The sequence below is a fragment of the Mastigoproctus giganteus genome, chromosome 3 (genome assembly GCF_048544385.1).
Source record: "Mastigoproctus giganteus isolate SK-2022 chromosome 3, ASM4854438v1, whole genome shotgun sequence".
Lineage (NCBI taxonomy): Eukaryota > Metazoa > Arthropoda > Arachnida > Uropygi > Thelyphonidae > Mastigoproctus > Mastigoproctus giganteus.
In genome coordinates this window covers 99,072,923-99,091,803 of record NC_143577.1, presented here as the reverse complement: position 1 = coordinate 99,091,803, position 18,881 = coordinate 99,072,923, and the positions used below count along the sequence as shown (strand labels likewise).

General features: G+C 37.0%; 1 protein-coding gene across 6 annotated transcripts in view; it reads right to left on the bottom strand.

Moving 5' to 3' along the window:
- Window positions 1-18,881, bottom strand: part of LOC150088181 (rho guanine nucleotide exchange factor 10-like protein) — a 465,691-nt gene that overhangs the window by 217,091 nt on the left and 229,719 nt on the right. For all 6 annotated transcript variants that reach the window (XM_090369366.1, XM_090369362.1, XM_090369365.1 and 3 more), the window contains one exon: window positions 13,121-13,342. In XM_090369366.1, coding sequence (XP_090225492.1) covers window positions 13,121-13,342 — 222 coding nt within the window. The remainder of the gene's footprint in view (window positions 1-13,120; window positions 13,343-18,881) is intronic.

The window sequence follows — 18,881 nt, the reverse complement described above, 5'->3', positions numbered from 1 at the left end:
ATCTGAATAAATATGGCAAAAAATAACTCTGGATTCATTCTTTATTTGTAAAACTGAAGAATAATGTAACTTCAATAAAGTTTATTTAATCTTACATTGTTCAACATATAATAAAAAAATGTGTAATAAAATAATTCTCATTTTTCAGTTCCTTCAGTCCAATTTTTACTAATTACATAATACACATTGTGAATATTTGGTCCCCATTTTAAGTGGAATTTTCAGGAACCAATTATCCTTTGATAATGAGGAGCCCGGTACCGCCAAATGATGCAAGGAAGCAAGCTTTTACAGCATCTGCAAAAAAAAAAAAAAAAAAAACACACACCCTCAAATTTGCCAATTTCCACATCAACCAGATTTTAGTTTTTCCCAACAATCAGTTACTCCCTGGCTGAAAGCAAACTTTTTGCACATATATCTTGAGCCATCCTTTTTCAATTTAACTTTGTCACCCTTGTGTATCTTGTCTAAGAAAGCATTAGAATACCATCATTACATTTACTTGGTCATGTAATGCCTGAGTAACACTTAACATTATTTAACATTGAAAAATGCAGTACCTTGCATTTTCAGTTTAAATCTCAACTGTCATTTCTCAACACATCTGGCTAATGTTTTTAGGTCTTGCTGCTGCATCATATCCTGATTTTCTGTTATTAACTCCCCTGCCATCCATTGTATCATCTGCAAAATTTAATGATGAATGTGATTCATCATTAATAAATACTGAAATAAAGGGCCCAAAGCACTGAACTATGAGGGACTGCACTAATAACATTAGTCCAAGAAGAGCAGTGCTAATAAAGATAATAAACATTCTCTGCCTTCTGCCGCTCAACCATCCCTTTATCTATAGCAGTAACTTGCCCCTAATGCCATGTTGCTCCAGTTTGTATAGCTGTCTCTTGTGTGGAGTAAAGTGTAATTGTTTATACAGCAATATCAGAAGTGTCGTCCATAACCCCAGGGGCACACATCTGGTGAGCATGGGCTAGGCACACCCAGGGTCTGGAGCTGGATATCATCATTCTTCTCTTTCTCTTGGTGATACCTTTCTACTTCTCTCTCTCTCTCTCAGGGTAACTCAGGAATTTTAACGTCTATGCACAAGCACACTGTGGGTGACCACCTAGGTGTGAATCAACGTAAGGAGGGGTGAAGGTGTGGCACCCACACCACACAAAAGAATGCTGCCCCTCTGTGTTACCAGGCAATACTAGTTGGTAGATGACTCTCATCAACCGGTGCAGTACCACCACTTTGCTTATTGGAGGCTAGAAGTGGTGGAACCCATGTTTAGTCTCCAGAGCTAAGTTTTGGTCAACTCTCCCCCCCATCTCTTCCATCATGCAGTATGATTGTCTTTGAGGTTATGATGAACACCATGGAGAGATCCAAACTTCCTTACATTTTGAGGGTACAGTTCTAAAACAGTGTTCACAGGCTGGTCACTAATAAGTACACTGGACCGAGCCTATTGGTAACTCTAGGCTTCCAGATCAGCTATAATCTTGCCCTTCCAGATCAGCTATAATCTTGCCCTCTACTCTGCCAGATAGTGACTGGAGGGAGTCCGAGTAGTGTGTATGTGGGGGGCATTGTCTCGAGGCCATATTATGTCAAGAATCTGAGTTTATTCTTACCATGTGTGTGCCATATCCAAAAATTTCATTACTTCATACAGCATGCCCCTCACCACTTTTTCTTACTATTGAATTTGCCATTAATTGTCAAACTAATAGAGCAAATGTATCTACGAAAAGATCTAAACCTCCCAAATGCTTCCTAGTTCATTTCACAAATATATGTGGTCTCAGTTCTATGCCTCAACTAATGCTAACTTTTTGCTGCATGATCACGAAGAAGGTTGTTCTCACAAAAATATTCAAGGGCTTCCTTTAATTCTCAAATCTTTATACTTTGGCAATTCCATCATCATTTTCGGCTTCCTCCTGTTCTCTGAGTAGTTGGTCTAATTCTGCTAATTTCTAACTTGTAAGTGGTTAGACACTTGATTCAAGCAATTGTGCAACGTTTCCCCATCATCAACTTGGTGGCATCCCACTTCTTTTGCAGGACTTACAATTTCATTTTGTAACCAGGTCACATTGCATTCTTCATATTGACATATAGCATCAGGGTATAACTTTTTCCAGCAGCTATTGATTAATAGACATGAAATTTCTTTCCAAACTTCTCCAATCATTTTTATACTGTGCAGAATATTAAAACTTTTCCAAAAATCCTCCATGTTATTTTCATTGCATCCTTGATATCATACCTTGCAACCTAGTAACTGCAGGGATAATGAATACCGGGACCAAGAAGTATTTGTTTATCTAAATTGACACCTCAAAATCTTATATCTGGTACTACAAGATTATCTCTCTGTCAAGCTCTAGTTTGGAATTAGAATATTGCTTCTACTAGGCAATAAGTGGATTGAGTGTGGATATCCAGAAGACAGTTTTTCATGTCCAGTTGCTTGCTTTGTTTATTGCTCCTTGTAGTAGAAGTTCTGCAGTTTGCACATTCTGAGAGTGGTATGAAACCCTTACATCATTAACACAATACTGTATCAACATTTCTTGATGTTGTGTTCCGTTATAGTGTTTATTAAGACAGCAAAAAAAAAAAAAAAAAAAAAAAAAGAGTACAGTGGACTCCCGCTTTACGATATTAATCTGTTCCAGTAATACCATTGTATCATGAAAATATTGTAATATGAACCGAACAGCTGTTTCTTGGTAATTCATTCCAGGTCCTCGGAAGTTGAAATTTTCCCTATATAACTAAACTATTTATCTCTCTAAAAAGTGATTTTTATAATGAAAATTGTACACGTTGATTAAAAAAATTGATTAAAGCACAACACAAAAAAATCAAGTAAAGGATGCAAAAACAAAACACAGCCAACATGTTTACAAATGCTGCTATTGGGTGAGAGGAAGGGACACATGATCTCGCCGATGATCGTAAGCCTATCCCATTGTAAAATAAAATAAGTAGGTGCTGGTTAACATGATCACTGGAATCAGCTGCTTTAATTTCTAAAAACCAATTCAAATCATTAAAATGCACTACACTTTCATCGTTATCACATGTTCGGTTACAAAAATTAATTTGTGAAGCCTTTGTGATTTTTTTTAAAGCACATTTCTGGAGGTCACTACCATAAAACAATAAAAACAATTTGCAGTTTCTGGTTCATTGGATTTTTCTGTTAGTGCAATCTATTACAAACGCAATAGATCGAGTAGTAAACTCGATCTATTGCGTTTGTAATAATACTGAAAGCTGGAATTCTGTGGGTTTTTTATGTTATTATGGTGAAATGTGCTTCACCTTCAATCATATAAAAAACAAATAAATTTTCAGAATTTTCTCTTCTCTTCATTCTGCCATCTGTTACCCCAAGGTCTTTGGCATTGTAGTTCCTGGTGATCATTACCTGGTCTTGGATGGCGAGCATGAATCCTTTGGTCTCAGGGCTTTCATTTGGAAGGCCAACATTTGGCTTTCCAAATGTTGGAATCCATCTTATCAATGTAGTCTTGATGGGAGGTCATTGTAGTGTCTGCTATGGAGTGTCTTCTTTGCCCAATCTTGTCTGTTTCCACTTCAGCTGCTCCAGGTTACAGTTCTTGTACTTGCTGTTCTTCCTCCAATTCTGGTTCCGTTGTATCCTTATTCATTTTTGTTTGTAGTTGAACATACATGTCCTGTTTGATTTTTTACAAGATTGCAGGACCTATCAGGTTGTTCTTGATAATGATCCAGAGACAGACCATCAAGATATATTATTAATATTGTAATAATATTAATTATAATATTATATTATATTAATAATAATATTATTATTAACATCATGAAAAGTCTGACACAAGTTTAAAGGCTGACACAAGTAATTATAGCCCTGTGAGTTTAACTTCTGTTCCAGGAAAATTAATGGAAGCACTGGTTAAAGAAGCACTGCAGGATCATCTAGACAAAACTTCAGTTATAGCTTGGACACAGCATGGTTTTGTTAAGGGAAAGTCTTGCCTGACCGATTTAACTGGATACTATGATGCAGTCACAAAAGAACTGGATGCAGGGAATAACTTTGATATTATATATTTAGATCTTAGAAAGGTTTTGATACTGTTGCACATGGAAGACTGCTACACAAATTGGAGCAGTGTGACATTGGAGGCAAATTGCTGCTATGGATAAAGGGATGGTTGAGGGGGAGAAGACAGAGAGTGGTAATCAATGGACACTGCTCATCGTGGACTAATGTTAGTGGAATCCCTCGGGGTTCAGTGTTAGGTCCATTATTGTTTTCTGTATTTATGAACGATATTGATGATGATATATCAAGCTTAACGTCCAAGTTTGCAGACGATACAAAGGTTGGCAGGGTTGTTAAGGACACTATTGACGCTATGCTGCTGCAACAGGATCTGGAAAGGTTGAGCAGATGGGCTGAGAGTCGGCAAATGAAGTTTAACATTGACAAATGTAAAGTACTACATATGGGAAACAGCAACCCCATAGCAACGTATCAACTCTGTGGTACTACACTGACAGTGGTAGAGAATGAAAAGGACCTGGGGGTAATTGTGCAGGCAGATATGAAGTTCTCTGAGCAGTGCAGATGGGCTGCAAGAGTAGTTCATGGTGTCTTGTTAATGATATACAGGAATTTTCTAGCAGGGATAAGGAGGTGATTATTCCCTTATATAAGGCAATGGTCAGGCCACACCTTGAGTACTGTATACAGGTCTGGAGGCCTCATTTCAAGAAGGATGTAGAGCTGCTGGAACGAGTACAGAGAAGGGCAACAAGATTAGTGAATGGAATAAAGTGTTGCTTTTACAAAGAAAGGCTTAAGTTTTGCAAATTACAGTGTCTGGAGACTAGCACCGGCGAGGTGATCTGATAGAGGTGTATAAAGTCTTGAATGGTTTGAGCATGCTTAATGCCAATGGGATTCTTCCTCTTGCTCAGAATAATCACCTGAGAGGGCATAAATTCAGATTGAGGAAAGACAGATGTAGGATAGACGTGCGGAAATTTGCCTTTAGCCAGCAGGTGGTTGGTTGGTGTAACAGACTTCCATCCCTCATTGTGAAAGTTGATAGCCTAAATAAATTCAAGGCTCAGCTGGACAGGTATTTCGAACGAACAGAGGAGTGAAATGGAAGCGTTTTTTTTTTTTTTTTTTGGCTGATGCTGCATAAGCTTGCTTTCTTGCATCATATGCCTCTACTAATGCTAAGTCATATGGCAAATGATGCAAGGAAGCAAGCGTATATAGCATCAGTCAAAAAACACAACATATATATCCATTTCTTTTGTAAACTGGAGAAACTCCTCATCTGTCTACCCCCTCTAATAATATATTTAACCTTTCATCAAGTTCATTCATTCAAACTACCCACTTCCACAACCCCAGACGGTATTTTGTTCCGACAATTAATTACTTCCTGGCTGAAAGCAAATTTTTTGCGCATTGTTCCTGCAGCCATCCTTTTTCAATCTAAGGAAGCAAGCTTATATAACATCTGCCAAAAAACACAACACACAAGTCCATTCCTTTTGGAAACTCGAGAAACTCCTCATCTGTCCATCCCCTCTAATAATATATTTAATCTTTCATCAAGTTTATTCAAACTAGCCACTTCCACAACCACAGATAGTATTTTGTTCCAACAATTAATTACTTCCTGGCTGAAAGCAAATTTTTTTGCACATTGTTCCTGTAGCCCATCCTTTTTCAATTTAACTTTGTCTCCTTGTATATGCTGTGCAAGAGAGAAAGAGAGTAAGAATACCATCAACAAGTTTACTCAATCTATTTAAAGCCTAAAACTTTTTAATCAGGTTTCCACATGCAGTAATTTGAAGAACTGAAATCTTTCATAGAGAGAGTACTCTTCTGTGTTCTTAACTAACCTGCTTAGTCTTCTCTGCATCTCTTCCAAGAGATCCACATCCTTCTTAAAATAAGACCTGTACAGTACAAATTGGGTAACCTAATCAATCCCTTTACAATGGAATAATCATCTCTGTACCCTTTCTGATGAAATATGAATCTTTATATTCTCATAAAGATATATGTTCCCTAACCATATTTTCATTTGGTGATATATTATATAAGTTGGTATCAATTTCTGTCCATAAATTTTTGAAGTAATCTAACCAGGTTTCTTTTTTTAATTATTTGGAGATCCGTATTTTCTTTAATGTCCTTATTCGTATTTTTTATGATTTTATAAAAATTGGGCCTTTTCACTGATATATCCCTTTCCATTTTTGTTATAAAATGGTCCCACATTTGTCTTATTTTTCTTTCTACATGCCTTTCTAGCTATTGCTCTTGCTTTTTTCTGCTATTGTTTTTCTGTTTAACCATTTTTTACAGGCTTCTTTCTTTTTCTGTATAATGATTTTAATATCTTTATCCCAGTTACTGATTCCTTTTTTACATTTCCATTTGCCTTTAGTTCCCAAACATTTGCTATTGTAATGAGAATATTTTTTAAATTCTCCCATTCTATATCATCATTTTCTTTGATGTTTTCTGACATTTGTTCTATTCTCTGTTTATACAGGGTTCAAATACTTTCTCTGTTTATAAAGGGTTCGAATACTATCTTCATCTAATAGAATAACTCTGAAAGTTCTAGTCAAATTTAATTCACCTTTCTGATTTGATTTTTTCCATCTAGGTGGCATCCTTGGCTTTTCTATTAGCAGATAATGATCCGATTCAATTTCATAGTCTCTATATACCCTGGCATCCGTAATCATATTTGCTATTTTCCTACTGCCAATAATATAATCTATTACACTTCTAAGATTCTTAGATTCCCATATAAACTTGTGACATTCTTTATGTTTAAAAAATGTATTTATAATTTTTAATTCATTACCAATAACAAAATCTCTTAATCTATTCCCATTTTTATTACAAATCGATTCTGTCCCTATATTAGCTCCATATGGCGTATTACCCACTGGGGCTTTCATATCACCCATTATAAGAAGATAGCCATTAAAATTAATCTTATCTTTGATCCTTTGTAACTGTAAATAAAACTGGTCATTATCTTCTTCTTTACCTTCTCACAAATATCTCACAATTATTGGCCATAGCAGCCAATAATTGTGAGATATCATCTACTTATTTTCAGCCTTACTTCTAGAATTCTGTGATTCCAATTTTTATAGTAAGAAATATTACTCTGAAGTGATTTATGGATAAATATCATGATTCCTGATTTTGCATGTTCTTTATTCACTCCACTGTAAATATATGTATAATGCTCAGTGTCATCTGTATCCTTCTGTTTCTTCTTGGTTTCTATTATTACACCTATTTTGATGTTTCTTTCATGTAAAATGGAGGCTTCTAATTCCTGGTATTTATGATATATATTACTCACACTGCAAGTGGCTATATTCCAATAATTAAATTTCAATTTTGTTTTCCTTCTCGGATCCCTTTTTCCAGGCCAGTCATCATCCATCCGGTTTCTTTTTTTCATGAGACTCTGAGTAGTTATTATTTCAGCTAAGTTGGTTACCAACCATCACAGCCTAAATTGATGATGGGGCTGCCATCTTAAGGCCTTAAAGTCCAGTCTTGGACACACTTTGTCTGGCCTCTCTGCATTGACCTGTCCAGCAAGGGAGGCCCTGCCAGTAGCTTAGCTACTGCCGGCATAGCTCGCAGCTTCGTTGAGGTACTTAATCCTTTCCAACACGAAAAGGTGGTGTTCTTGGAAGGGCACCTACACAAATAAAAATGAAAAGATACACATGCAAAGGGGGGGGGGATCTAAGGGTGACACAAGTAATTACAGACCAGTTAGTTTAACTTCTGTTCCACAGAAAATAATGGTTAAAAATGCATTGCAGGATCATCTAGACACAACTGCAGTAATAATTCAGACATGACATGGATTTGTTAAGGGAAAGTCTTCTCGGACAAATTTGATTGAACACTATGATGTGGTTACAAAGGAACTGGATGCAAATAATTTTGATATCATATACTTTGATTTCAGGAAAGCTTTTGACACTGTTGTGCATGGAAGACTACTATACAAATTGGAGCAGTATGGTATTACTGGCGAGTTGCTACAATGGATAAAAGGGTGGTTGAGTGGGAGAAAACAGAGGTTGGCAATCAATGGACGCTGCTCTTCGTGGACTAATGTTATTAGTGGAGTCCCACAGGGTTCGGTGTTTGGCCCACTGCTATTTTGTATATTTATTTATCAATGATATTGATGAAGGTAAATCAGGCTTAATGTCAAAATTTGCAGATGATACAAAGTTTGGCAGGGTTGTTAATGACAGTAATGGCAGTGTTCTACTACAAAGTGATCTAGAAAATTTGGGCAGATTGGCTGAGAAGTGGCAACTGAAGTTTAACATTAACAAATGCAAAGTACTGCATATGAATAGAAGTAACCCCCAGAGAAATGTACCAACTGTGTGGTACTACACTCAGGGTGGTAGAAAATGAAAAAGATCTGGGAGTAATCGTGCAGTCAGATATGAAGTTTTCTGAGCGATGCAGACAAGCTGCCAGAACAGGTCATGGGGTATTGTCAATGATATACAGGAATGTTGCTAGTAGGGAAAAGGAGGTGATTATCCCTTTGTACAAGGTAATGGTCAGGCCACACTTTGAGTACTATGTACAGGTCAGGAGGCCTCACTTTAGGAAGGATGTAAAGTTGCTTGAGCATGTACAGAAGGGCAACAAGATTGGTCAGGGGAATGAAGGGGTCCTCTTACCAAGAAAGTCTTAAGTTCTGCAAATTGCAGTGGCTAGAGACTAAGCACCTGTGAGGTGATCTGACTGAGGTGTATTAAGGCCTTGAATAGGTTGATCACACTGAATTCTGATGGAATTCTTCCGCTTGCTCAGATTACAAACCTGAGGAGGTATAAATTCAAATTCAGGAAAGACAGTTGTAGAATAATGTGCAGAAATTTGCCTTTAGCCAGTGGGTGATTAATTGCTGGAACAAACTTCCATCTATTGTGGAAGTTGACAGCTTAAATAAATTCAAGGAGGAACTGGACAAATTTTTAGAGGGAATGGATATGGGAAATTGAGTTTTTTTTTTTTTTTTTTTTTCTGGCTGATGCTACATAAGCTCATACACTTGCTTTCTTGTATCACATGCCTCCATTACTATTATTATTATTACTACTACTCCATTATTAGTAGTGGGATTCTACATGTGAATGCAATGAGAAGAAATGTAATAATGAGAATGATAAAAATCAATTACAATAATTACAAGTAGTACTAAAAAAAAATAACTAAAAAATGTTTATAATTTTTTCAAGTAGCTATCTAGAGAAGACCTGCTTCAAATATTTCTGAGAGAACTTCACACAGAATAAATCAATTTCCCAGACACACTTCAACACTGATTCAGGAATATTGGACACACTATGAATGAATTGCTGCATTGAAGAGAGCCAATCATTGCATCTTGGAATGTTGGTACGGCAGGCTCATCTTCTTGTTCACACTCACTATCAGTCATATTTTGATCTTCATTGCAAATATCTTCAATACTTTGCAACTCATATGCGATAACATCGTTGTTTACATCAACAATCATAAAAAATTTACTGTAAATCTCAAACTACTCTGTAGGAAATCCCTGGTCAAAGTAATTCCTTCCTGTTCATCACTTTTTGAGTGCATTTCAGTTCAACACTTCTTTTCGTGACATAATTCCATTTTCTGTAGAAACTGCCATATTAAGTTTCTTTGCCTCCTCGACTCATGTGCAAGAGGGATTTGATTCCACTGTTTTATGACATCAAGTTTTTCTTTTAATGCCAAAGCCTTTCAACACTATTAACATTTTCGATTCATTATAGAACGCAGCCTTTTTAAAGGAATTAATTATAACAGTAGGGCTCATTGTATCTCATGATGCTTCTAAATAATGCATTGCATCAACAAAGAAATTCTGAACTTTTCAGTTTTTCATAAGTGTACAAGGTACTTACAAAAATGCATCTTTAAAACTTTGATCATTCCCTGACCCATTTATTACACAACTGACATAGAATCCCCAGGGAAGAACTCCACACAAACATTGTTTAAGTGCGCATTGCTTTTTGGATGAGCAGGGCAGTTATCAGCAAATAAAAGAATTTTTCTATTCTCTCCTGCATTTTTAAATCTTATATACTCTTATATATAAGAGTATATAAGATTCTTATATAAGAGCTTTTATATACTCATCAAAAAGAGCACAAGTCATCCATGCTGTTTTATTGTTCCTGTATTTAAGTGAAAGTGTTTTCACATTCTTGAAACAGTGTGGTTTCTTGGATTTTCCTATCACAAGCAATGGTAGTTCCTCTGAATCATCCATATTAGCCCCCACTAGCACTATAATTCTGTCCTTTGAATGCATAAGTCTAATTAGGAACTAGGTTATAAAAGGGTCCAAATTCATCAACATTAAAAATTATCACACTTTTTATACTGTTTGATCAAAACACTGAGTTCCCTTTTTCTCCACTCATCAACTAGTAACATATTCACATTAGAAGATTCTCCATAAATTACTTTGTAAACTATGCCATATTTCTCTTAAATCTATCAATCCACCCACTGGAAGGAATGAAATCCACTCCAAGCCTATTAGCAATTTCGATGCCCTTCTCTCTCAATAAATTGCCATTAACTGGAATATTTGTAGCAGATATCTGCTTGAACCAAACCATTAATGCCTCCTACATACTCCATATTTTCCAATTCGTCTCCTTTTAACTTTACATGAAACATTAATGGCATTTAAGTTCAACATTTCTTTTCATGACATAATTTCATTTTCTGTATTAACTGCCATATTAAGTTTCTTTGCCACCTCGACTTGTCTGCAAGATGGATTTGATTCCACTGTTTTTATGACATCAAGTTTTTCTTTTAATGTCAAAGCCTTTCTTTTTATTCTTTTGGAGTTCATCGTTCCAAATTAAAAAAATTATAATATAGTTTAATTAATAATTAATATTTGCAGCGCTAAAATAAAACTGCCAAAGAGGGAAGAATAGTTAGAGCCAATACAGTAGACATACAAAAATGCAGTTATTCTTTAAAGAATTACCAAAAATACTAATAGTAATCTACAGAAATAAATAAAGTAGTATTATAAGTTCAGCTTTCAACATATCTCAAACGTCACAATTACAATAAGACACAGCAACAATCCACTAAGTAATTGAGAACTGTGAGAACTTAATGGCAAATGCATCACTGTCCTTCACGTGTGAAGAAATAAACATATAATAAAGAATTTCTATATTTAAAAAACGTATTAAGTGGGAAAACATCATTATAATAATACACTGTGCATTCTTTATCATGAACTTTTTATGCTGGAAAACTTTTTACACTGGAAAATAATACATTACAATATATACAGGGTGTCTCAAAAATACACAGCATAACTTCAGGAATGAGTTACTGATATGTAGACAATAAAAATATTTTATATCAACACAGTTCCGGAAATGCTTGGTTCCCGAGTTATTAACTAGAATGTCTTATCTCCCACTGGTGAGTTCCTTCATCACAAGATACTGACAGAATCTGGTGGTTTTCCATTCCGACCATGTACTCAAATCAGGAGCAAGCAGATATGCTCTTTATGTACGGTTTGGCGCACGGCAATGCTCTGGAGGCTTGTCGTTTGTACCATGAAAGGTTCCCAGAAAGAAGATGTCCAGAAAGGAAAACGTTTGAAGGTATCCATCAGCGCTTTTGTGAACATCGGACCTTTACACCTCGTGCTGCCGTCATAGGACGACCAAGATCTACGACTCCTGAAGTAGAGGAGGAGATTTTGGATGTTGTGCATGCCACTCCTGGAATTAGCACATGCAGAATAGCAATGCAACTGGTTGTTCAATGTTCGACTATTTGGGGAGTGTTGCGAGAACACCAACTGATGTGGAAACTCTCTGCAATCGAATTGTGGCAGGTTGTGAGACAATATGAAACATGCTAGGAATTTGGCATTGTCTTTGCGAGTACATGAGATGTCGATGTGAGTCTTGTATTCAGGCAGAAGGTGGACTTTTTGAACAATTACTATAAGGTGATGTGAACAGTTATGTGTCATAGATAGACCTTCAAAACTCGGAAACCAAGCATTTCCGGAACTATGTTGATATAAAATATTTTTATTGTCTACATATGAGGAACTCATTCCTGAAGTTATGCTGTGTATTTTTGAGACACCCTGTATAGTTGAAATTGGGACTTAGGAAACCAAATCTACTACAGGAGAAAACTTGTGGGAATTTCTTATCAAGGTTCTACTGTATTTAACACAATTAGTAAATTCTCAGAAATTTAGAAAAATGAATTTATAATTCATATTCCTGCCATAAACAAATTGAAATAATAACATCTGTTATTTTATTTGTATGTTTTTTTTTTTTTTTTTAATCTTTATAATTTTAATTTGATTTTTTACCCTTGAATTTGGTGTCCTGATTCTGAAATGGTGTTTTAATGCATTGTTCATTTAATGATAATGAACAATAATGATCAGGGATAATTTCATCTACTAGGAGCAAGCCAAGTAGATGAAAGATGAAAGTGTCTGTGCAAGAGTGCCCCCATCCATATAGTTTCTCTATATGGATGGGCCACTCTTGCACAGACAAGTCAAATGAACGTTCAGAAAAAAGTCACCCAGAAGACAAATACTGTACTATGTTAATTAAATTTAATAACTTACACCAAACTATTCATCTGCAGAATAACCTGATTGAGGTGTGTAAAGCCTTAAAATGGATTATTCCCTTTTATCAAAAAATATTTGATTACTGGAATAAATTCCCACCTACTCTCATGTGGAACTAAGATGTTCACCAAAATTTAAGGAAAGACTGGACAATTGCTTGAAAGAAATGAGAAGATGACATTGTTTATTTTCAGTTATTTTATATTTTTTGTAGCTTATGCTATATAAGCTTGTTTCCTTATATCATTTTGTCAACAATACTAATATTAACTTAAAATAAAAAAAAAAAAAGATTGGGGTGGGGGGGGAAACCAGAAATAGCTTACCAACTGGACAACATCATCTTGCCGCAACAAGTAATGATCTCTGTCAGCAAATGATTTTAGGGAGAATTTTCCAAGGTGTTTAAGGACTTCTTTGACAGCATGATGCTGTTCAGATTCCCGTTTTCGTTCATTGAGTGTTTCTGCAAGAGATTCCAGTTCTGTAAGGGCCATTTGTAATGACATACGGTCATGGTGGCCAGGAGGTGTGTATTTTAAGAGATCCTAGATGATAAAGAAAAGCAAAATGTTATGAAAGGATGATTTTTAACCTTTTTTTGTTTTTCTGTTTTCCATAAAATGGCAATATTTATTGAAATATTGCCATTTTTAAGGAAAACAGAGAGAATGAATTAAATTCTAATGTCAGGAGAGAAATGACAAGGTATGTGAAATGTAAGAATTTTATTTCACTATAGCAAATGCTAAGATGTGTACTGCAGAACTTCAATTTGTGATCTTAGACCATCTTCTCTTATACTTGTGATATGGCACATCTGGATTTCTATTCACCTGAAAAAATATTTCAAAGTTTCTGATATCATCATGAACTGATAAAAGAAATGCTGAAAAGAATGGCAATTATGTCAAAAATTAATTTAAAAAGTTGCTATTTAATATATTTCCATAATCTTAACGTTTTCTTTAAATAGGTTGCAGGGAGGGAGGAATATAATCATTCAACAACTACAAGAACACACACCAATTCAATCCTTATCACATGTGATATTTATTAGACACATAATATGTGATTATTAAATCCATGTGTGGACTTCTCTTTATAATACTATTAAAAAAAATACAATATATTTACAAAATAATAACGGTTAAAAGTGATACAATAAAATAAAATACTAAAATACATTTAAGCTGTCAACAGCAACCACCTCTTGTAGTAGTAGTAGCATGTGATGCAAGAAAGTAAGCATATAAGCTTATGCAGCATCAGTTAAAAAAAAAAAAAAAAAATCACACAATTCCCTCCAAATGCCTGTCCAGTTCCTCCTTAAATTTATTCAACCTATCAACTTCCACAATGACAGATGGAAGTTTGTTCCAGCAATTAACCACCCGTTGGCTAAAGGCAAATTTCCACACATCTATTCTACATCTGTCCTTTCTTAATTTGAATTTATGCCCCCTTAGGTTCGTAATCTGAACAAGTGGAAGGATCCCATCAGAATTCAGCGTGCTCAACCCATTCAAGGCCTTATACACCTCAATCAGATCACCGTGCAGGTGCCTAGTCTCCAGCCACTGCAATTTGCAGAACTTAAGCCTCTCTTGGTAAGAGGATCCCTTCATTCCCCTCACCAATCTCGTTGCCCTTCTCTGTACACGCTCAAGCAAATCTACATCCTTCCTAAAATGAGGCCTCCAGACCTGTACGCAGTACTCAAGGTGTGGTCTGACCATTGCCTTATACAGAGGGACAATCACATCCTTTTCCCTGCTAGCAAAATTCCTATATATCATTGACAAAACCTCATGACCTGCCCTGGCAGCCTGTCTGCATTGCTCAGAAAACTTCATATCTGACTGCACAATTACTCCCAGGTCTTTTTCATTTTCTACCACCTTAAGTGTAGTACCACAGTTGGTATGTTTCTCTGGGGTTACTTCTACCCATATGCAGTACTTTGCATTTGTCAAGGTTAAACTTCAGTTGCCACTTCTTAGCTCATCTGCCCAAATTATCTAGATCCTGTTGCAGTAGCACACTGCCATTTCTGTCATTAACAACCCTGCGAACCTTTGTATCATCTGCAAACTTCGACATTAAGCCTGATATACCTTCATCAATATCACTGATAAATATACAAAACAACAGTGGACCCAACACCGAACCCTGAGGGACTCCACTAATAACATTAGTCCACGAAGAGCAGCACCCATTGATTACCACCCTCTGTCTTCTCCCACTTAACCATCCTTTTATCCATTGTAGCAATTTACCCTTAATACCATTCTGCTCCAATCTGTACAATTGTAAATATGAAACTTAGTGGCAGGACATCCTTAAATAACATGGCAGGACCTCAGTGCCTATTACTGAAGAATCATGGAAGAATCATGCAAAGTGCACTCCTTGGTTATTTCCATCCACTGTGCACTCCACAAGTGCACAGTGGATGGAAATAACCAAGGAGTGCACTTTGCAAAACCATTCATTCCATTCTAAGCTCCACGGCACAAATGTAGATCCCACCCATCTATATTATTTATTTATTTTTTTATGAAAACCCCAAACACAGAGTTATTAGAACCTATAGTACTTAGTACCATGCATGGGCTGATGGTTGAGAAGATGAAAGAAGATACTTGTTGACAATGGACTTTAATTTCTGTAGATTGTAATTTTCAGGAAATACATATGAAGGAAGGTTGTTCCAGAAGATGGAAGTTGAAGGAATAAATGAGGAAGAAGAAAGGTTGGTTCTGTGAGTTTGAAGTTGGACATTGTGTACGTTGTCAAGCACCACAGGGTGTTTCCCCTACAAACTGCATATTATACATTTTGATGCTACAAACTCTGTAAATACAAGAGATAGTGTAAGTTTTAGTGTTAGTTTGCACAGAATAAGTGCTGGGTTGGCCTGTCGTTCCTCTGGAATTTAGCCTGGGGCCCCTAATGTGGGCCCCACATTGCCGTCCTTGCATTGGGGAGGCAGTCAGGTACTAGCACAGATAGAAAGTTCTCTGGCAACGGCAAACCCTGGACTAAACCCAAGCTCGCCAGGGAGAGCTTTAAGGAGGGAAAAAACCACTAGAAGAGTAAAGCGAGAAAGGGGATGACAGTGAAGAGGGAGGGAACAGATGAAGATTAAGTGGGACAATAGGAAGCTGTCTACCTGGAAATATGAAGTTAAAGGGATAGAAGGGCACCCTATGGGAGGAGTCCCTCCTCACAAGAGGGGGGGCTACTATTAAGGAAAGTAAAAGATTTTTGGTGGCATCAGAGTGTCCTATGTGGAGGGGAGTCTGCTCTGTAGATACACAGTGCAGCTCTTCATGAAATCCCACACTGGCCAGACTAGCTGTAGCCAGTGTCAGCAGTTCCCACGCCATTCCTCAAAAGAGCGGATGCGTGGTGTCAGCAAAGCAGGGGTGGTTCCCCCACTGCTGTCCAATGGGGGGGGGGGCTGCCAGAATACTACACTCTTCATATGTTCAAACCTTACACACACCTTTCACACCTTTCACCTTTCAGATACACAGGTATACACACTTTTTTTATTACTCATTTAGAAGCAGACTGGTAGGTGACAACAATCACTCACTCATTTGCCTCATCTCATACACCATCATCATACACTCAGAGACAGGACACAGGTACCACCTAGATTAAACACAACTGTCAAGACATCTACACTTTGTTTTTTGACTTATCACAGCTACATTCACTCGGCCACTGCACAGTTTACACAGGTGACTTTACTTGCATTCACATTTCGAGGGCTTAGTGTCAGACATTAACTACAAAATTGCATTTTTGTTTTGAGACAACTTTAGTTTAACATTAACGAATAACAATGCATATCATGTCATAGAAATGTATTTCTCTAGTAGTTTGCAAGTTAGCTTGGGCTATAAGCACATTTCTGGTAAACCAAGAAAATGGTAAAGACTTTTTCTTGGTTAATTACAAAAATGTTTACTACAAAATGATTTTGTAGTTAACGTCTGACACTAAACCCTCGATTTGTACATCTTAATCTGGAAAGAAACTTTTCGCGCACACACACACGGTATAACAATTAACACCTACTGGATATTCTCATTCACTCATCATTCACACACAGTGATCCCTTTTATAACAGAACAGTACCCTGAATAGCCATAGCACACAGACACATTTTATAGATTTTTTTTTTTTTTTTTGCCAGGTTAAGTGGGCTCATTTCCCACATATCAATACTAATTACACTATTACGTACATTCACTTACACAACGTACATTTAATCAAAAACATTTCCTTTCATATTTGCACTGGGTGGGAAACATTCTAGCTGGCCAGTCATTATCAGAAGTTATCGTAGTCAGGGAGAGGAACTTTTCAAGGTAGAGGTGGGTGTCTCGCTTTAGGTTATCAATGCATGGTTGCTTCTCCTAGTCTCAAAAGCTTTTTGAGCAAATACAGAGAAGGCCAGTAGTGCATGTGATCAGAAATGAAAGTTGTTCATTTCCACAGTTTATGGGTCCTATTTTTGTCACAAGTATACATCAGTGGGGATGATAATTGGGGCAGTTGTATAAGACATGGGCCCAATCCTCATCAGCACCACAGGTACATTTTGGGTCATATGCGAGGCCAAGTTGACAGAGTTTTGAATTCAGGGAGCCATGCCCTGTTAGCAAAAATGTAATGTATAAGCCTGGTGTAAAGCAGGATGGAGGTTTGGGGGAAGACTAGTTTTACCTGTGGGCAGGAATCTCCTAGTGATGTTACCTTTATCTGACTGGTCCAATCTATCTTGCCATTGCTGATATACAGGTCAGTATCCTTTTCTTTTCCTGTTTAGGATCAGTTGTTAGGTCTATGTTGATCCCTATGATGTCAGTAGGGATCTGCCTTCTAAGCCTATAGTTGAGGCCTCTTCAAATTATTTCTAAATCTAATGACAGTGCACCAGCAAGAACCTGAAGGGCAGGAGTGCTGACTATGCAGAATGCCCTGGTAATTGTAAGTAGAATGGCACACTGGTTGGATCCTAGTTTAGCTCTATGGTTGGCTAGTAACATTCTAGGGCACCAGATGCCAACCTCGTACGTAACCACTGGGAGAAAGATAGCCTTATAAATGAGGGCTTAAGTCTTCCTTTTTAAACTCCAGTCGACTCTACTTATTATGGCAATGATGCTGCATACCTTCTCTCTTTTTGTCAACATTTGTTAGCTTGAAGCCAAAGATGACTCCAAGGTATTTTAGTTTTGTTGTTAGAGCTATTGTTTGTCCTGAAATCTTTATCAGAGGTGATCTTCTTAATTTGCCTTTTAGTAGGATGGATTTAGTTTTTGTCTAGAATTGGATTTACTAGAATTTACCAGCTTATGTTTGTGCCCAGTTCTGTAGAAGGTTCAGAGCATGATTTGCCTGGTCTTCCAGGGGCCCTTCTGGTAACCCTTCACAAGGAGAACAAGGTCATCAGCAAAGGCAACCTTGTCGACTTGGCCTGTGTCAGTCTCCAGGAACTCATCCAGCACCAGGTTCCGAAAACAGGGACCCATCACTGAACTCTGAGGACATCCGTGGGTGACATTTCACTATTACATTGAAATCTAGTTTGCACTGCTATTTTCCTGTTATTAAGATAATCATTGATACAATTATATGGGTTCTGTCGAATACCACCAAGGCGTAACACTCTTGAGGATGATGGGCCACCATAAAGTATCAAAGGCACCAGCAAAATCAATTGAAATAGCCAGCATGTAGGTTTCCTGGGTGGTTTCAGCTGCACTCATTAGTTTGTTCATTGCATACTCAGTCAAACATCCAGGTTTGAAGCCAAACTGTCTGTCCGTCTGAAGGTTTGCATTCAGATAATGTTCTTAGAAGCACATTATCTGAATAACAAGGCTATTTTTACCAGTAACAATTGCCATATTACTGGTTGTTGTTATTTGGTTTTTAGGAGCATTAGCAACTAAGGCCATATTGCTCCAGGGATATGCGGTGGTCATTCCCTGACCTTTCCGCATCCTCTGTATTTGGTGGTCACGGGCTCGAACCCTGGTCTAATCAAGAAGCATGTGCTATGCA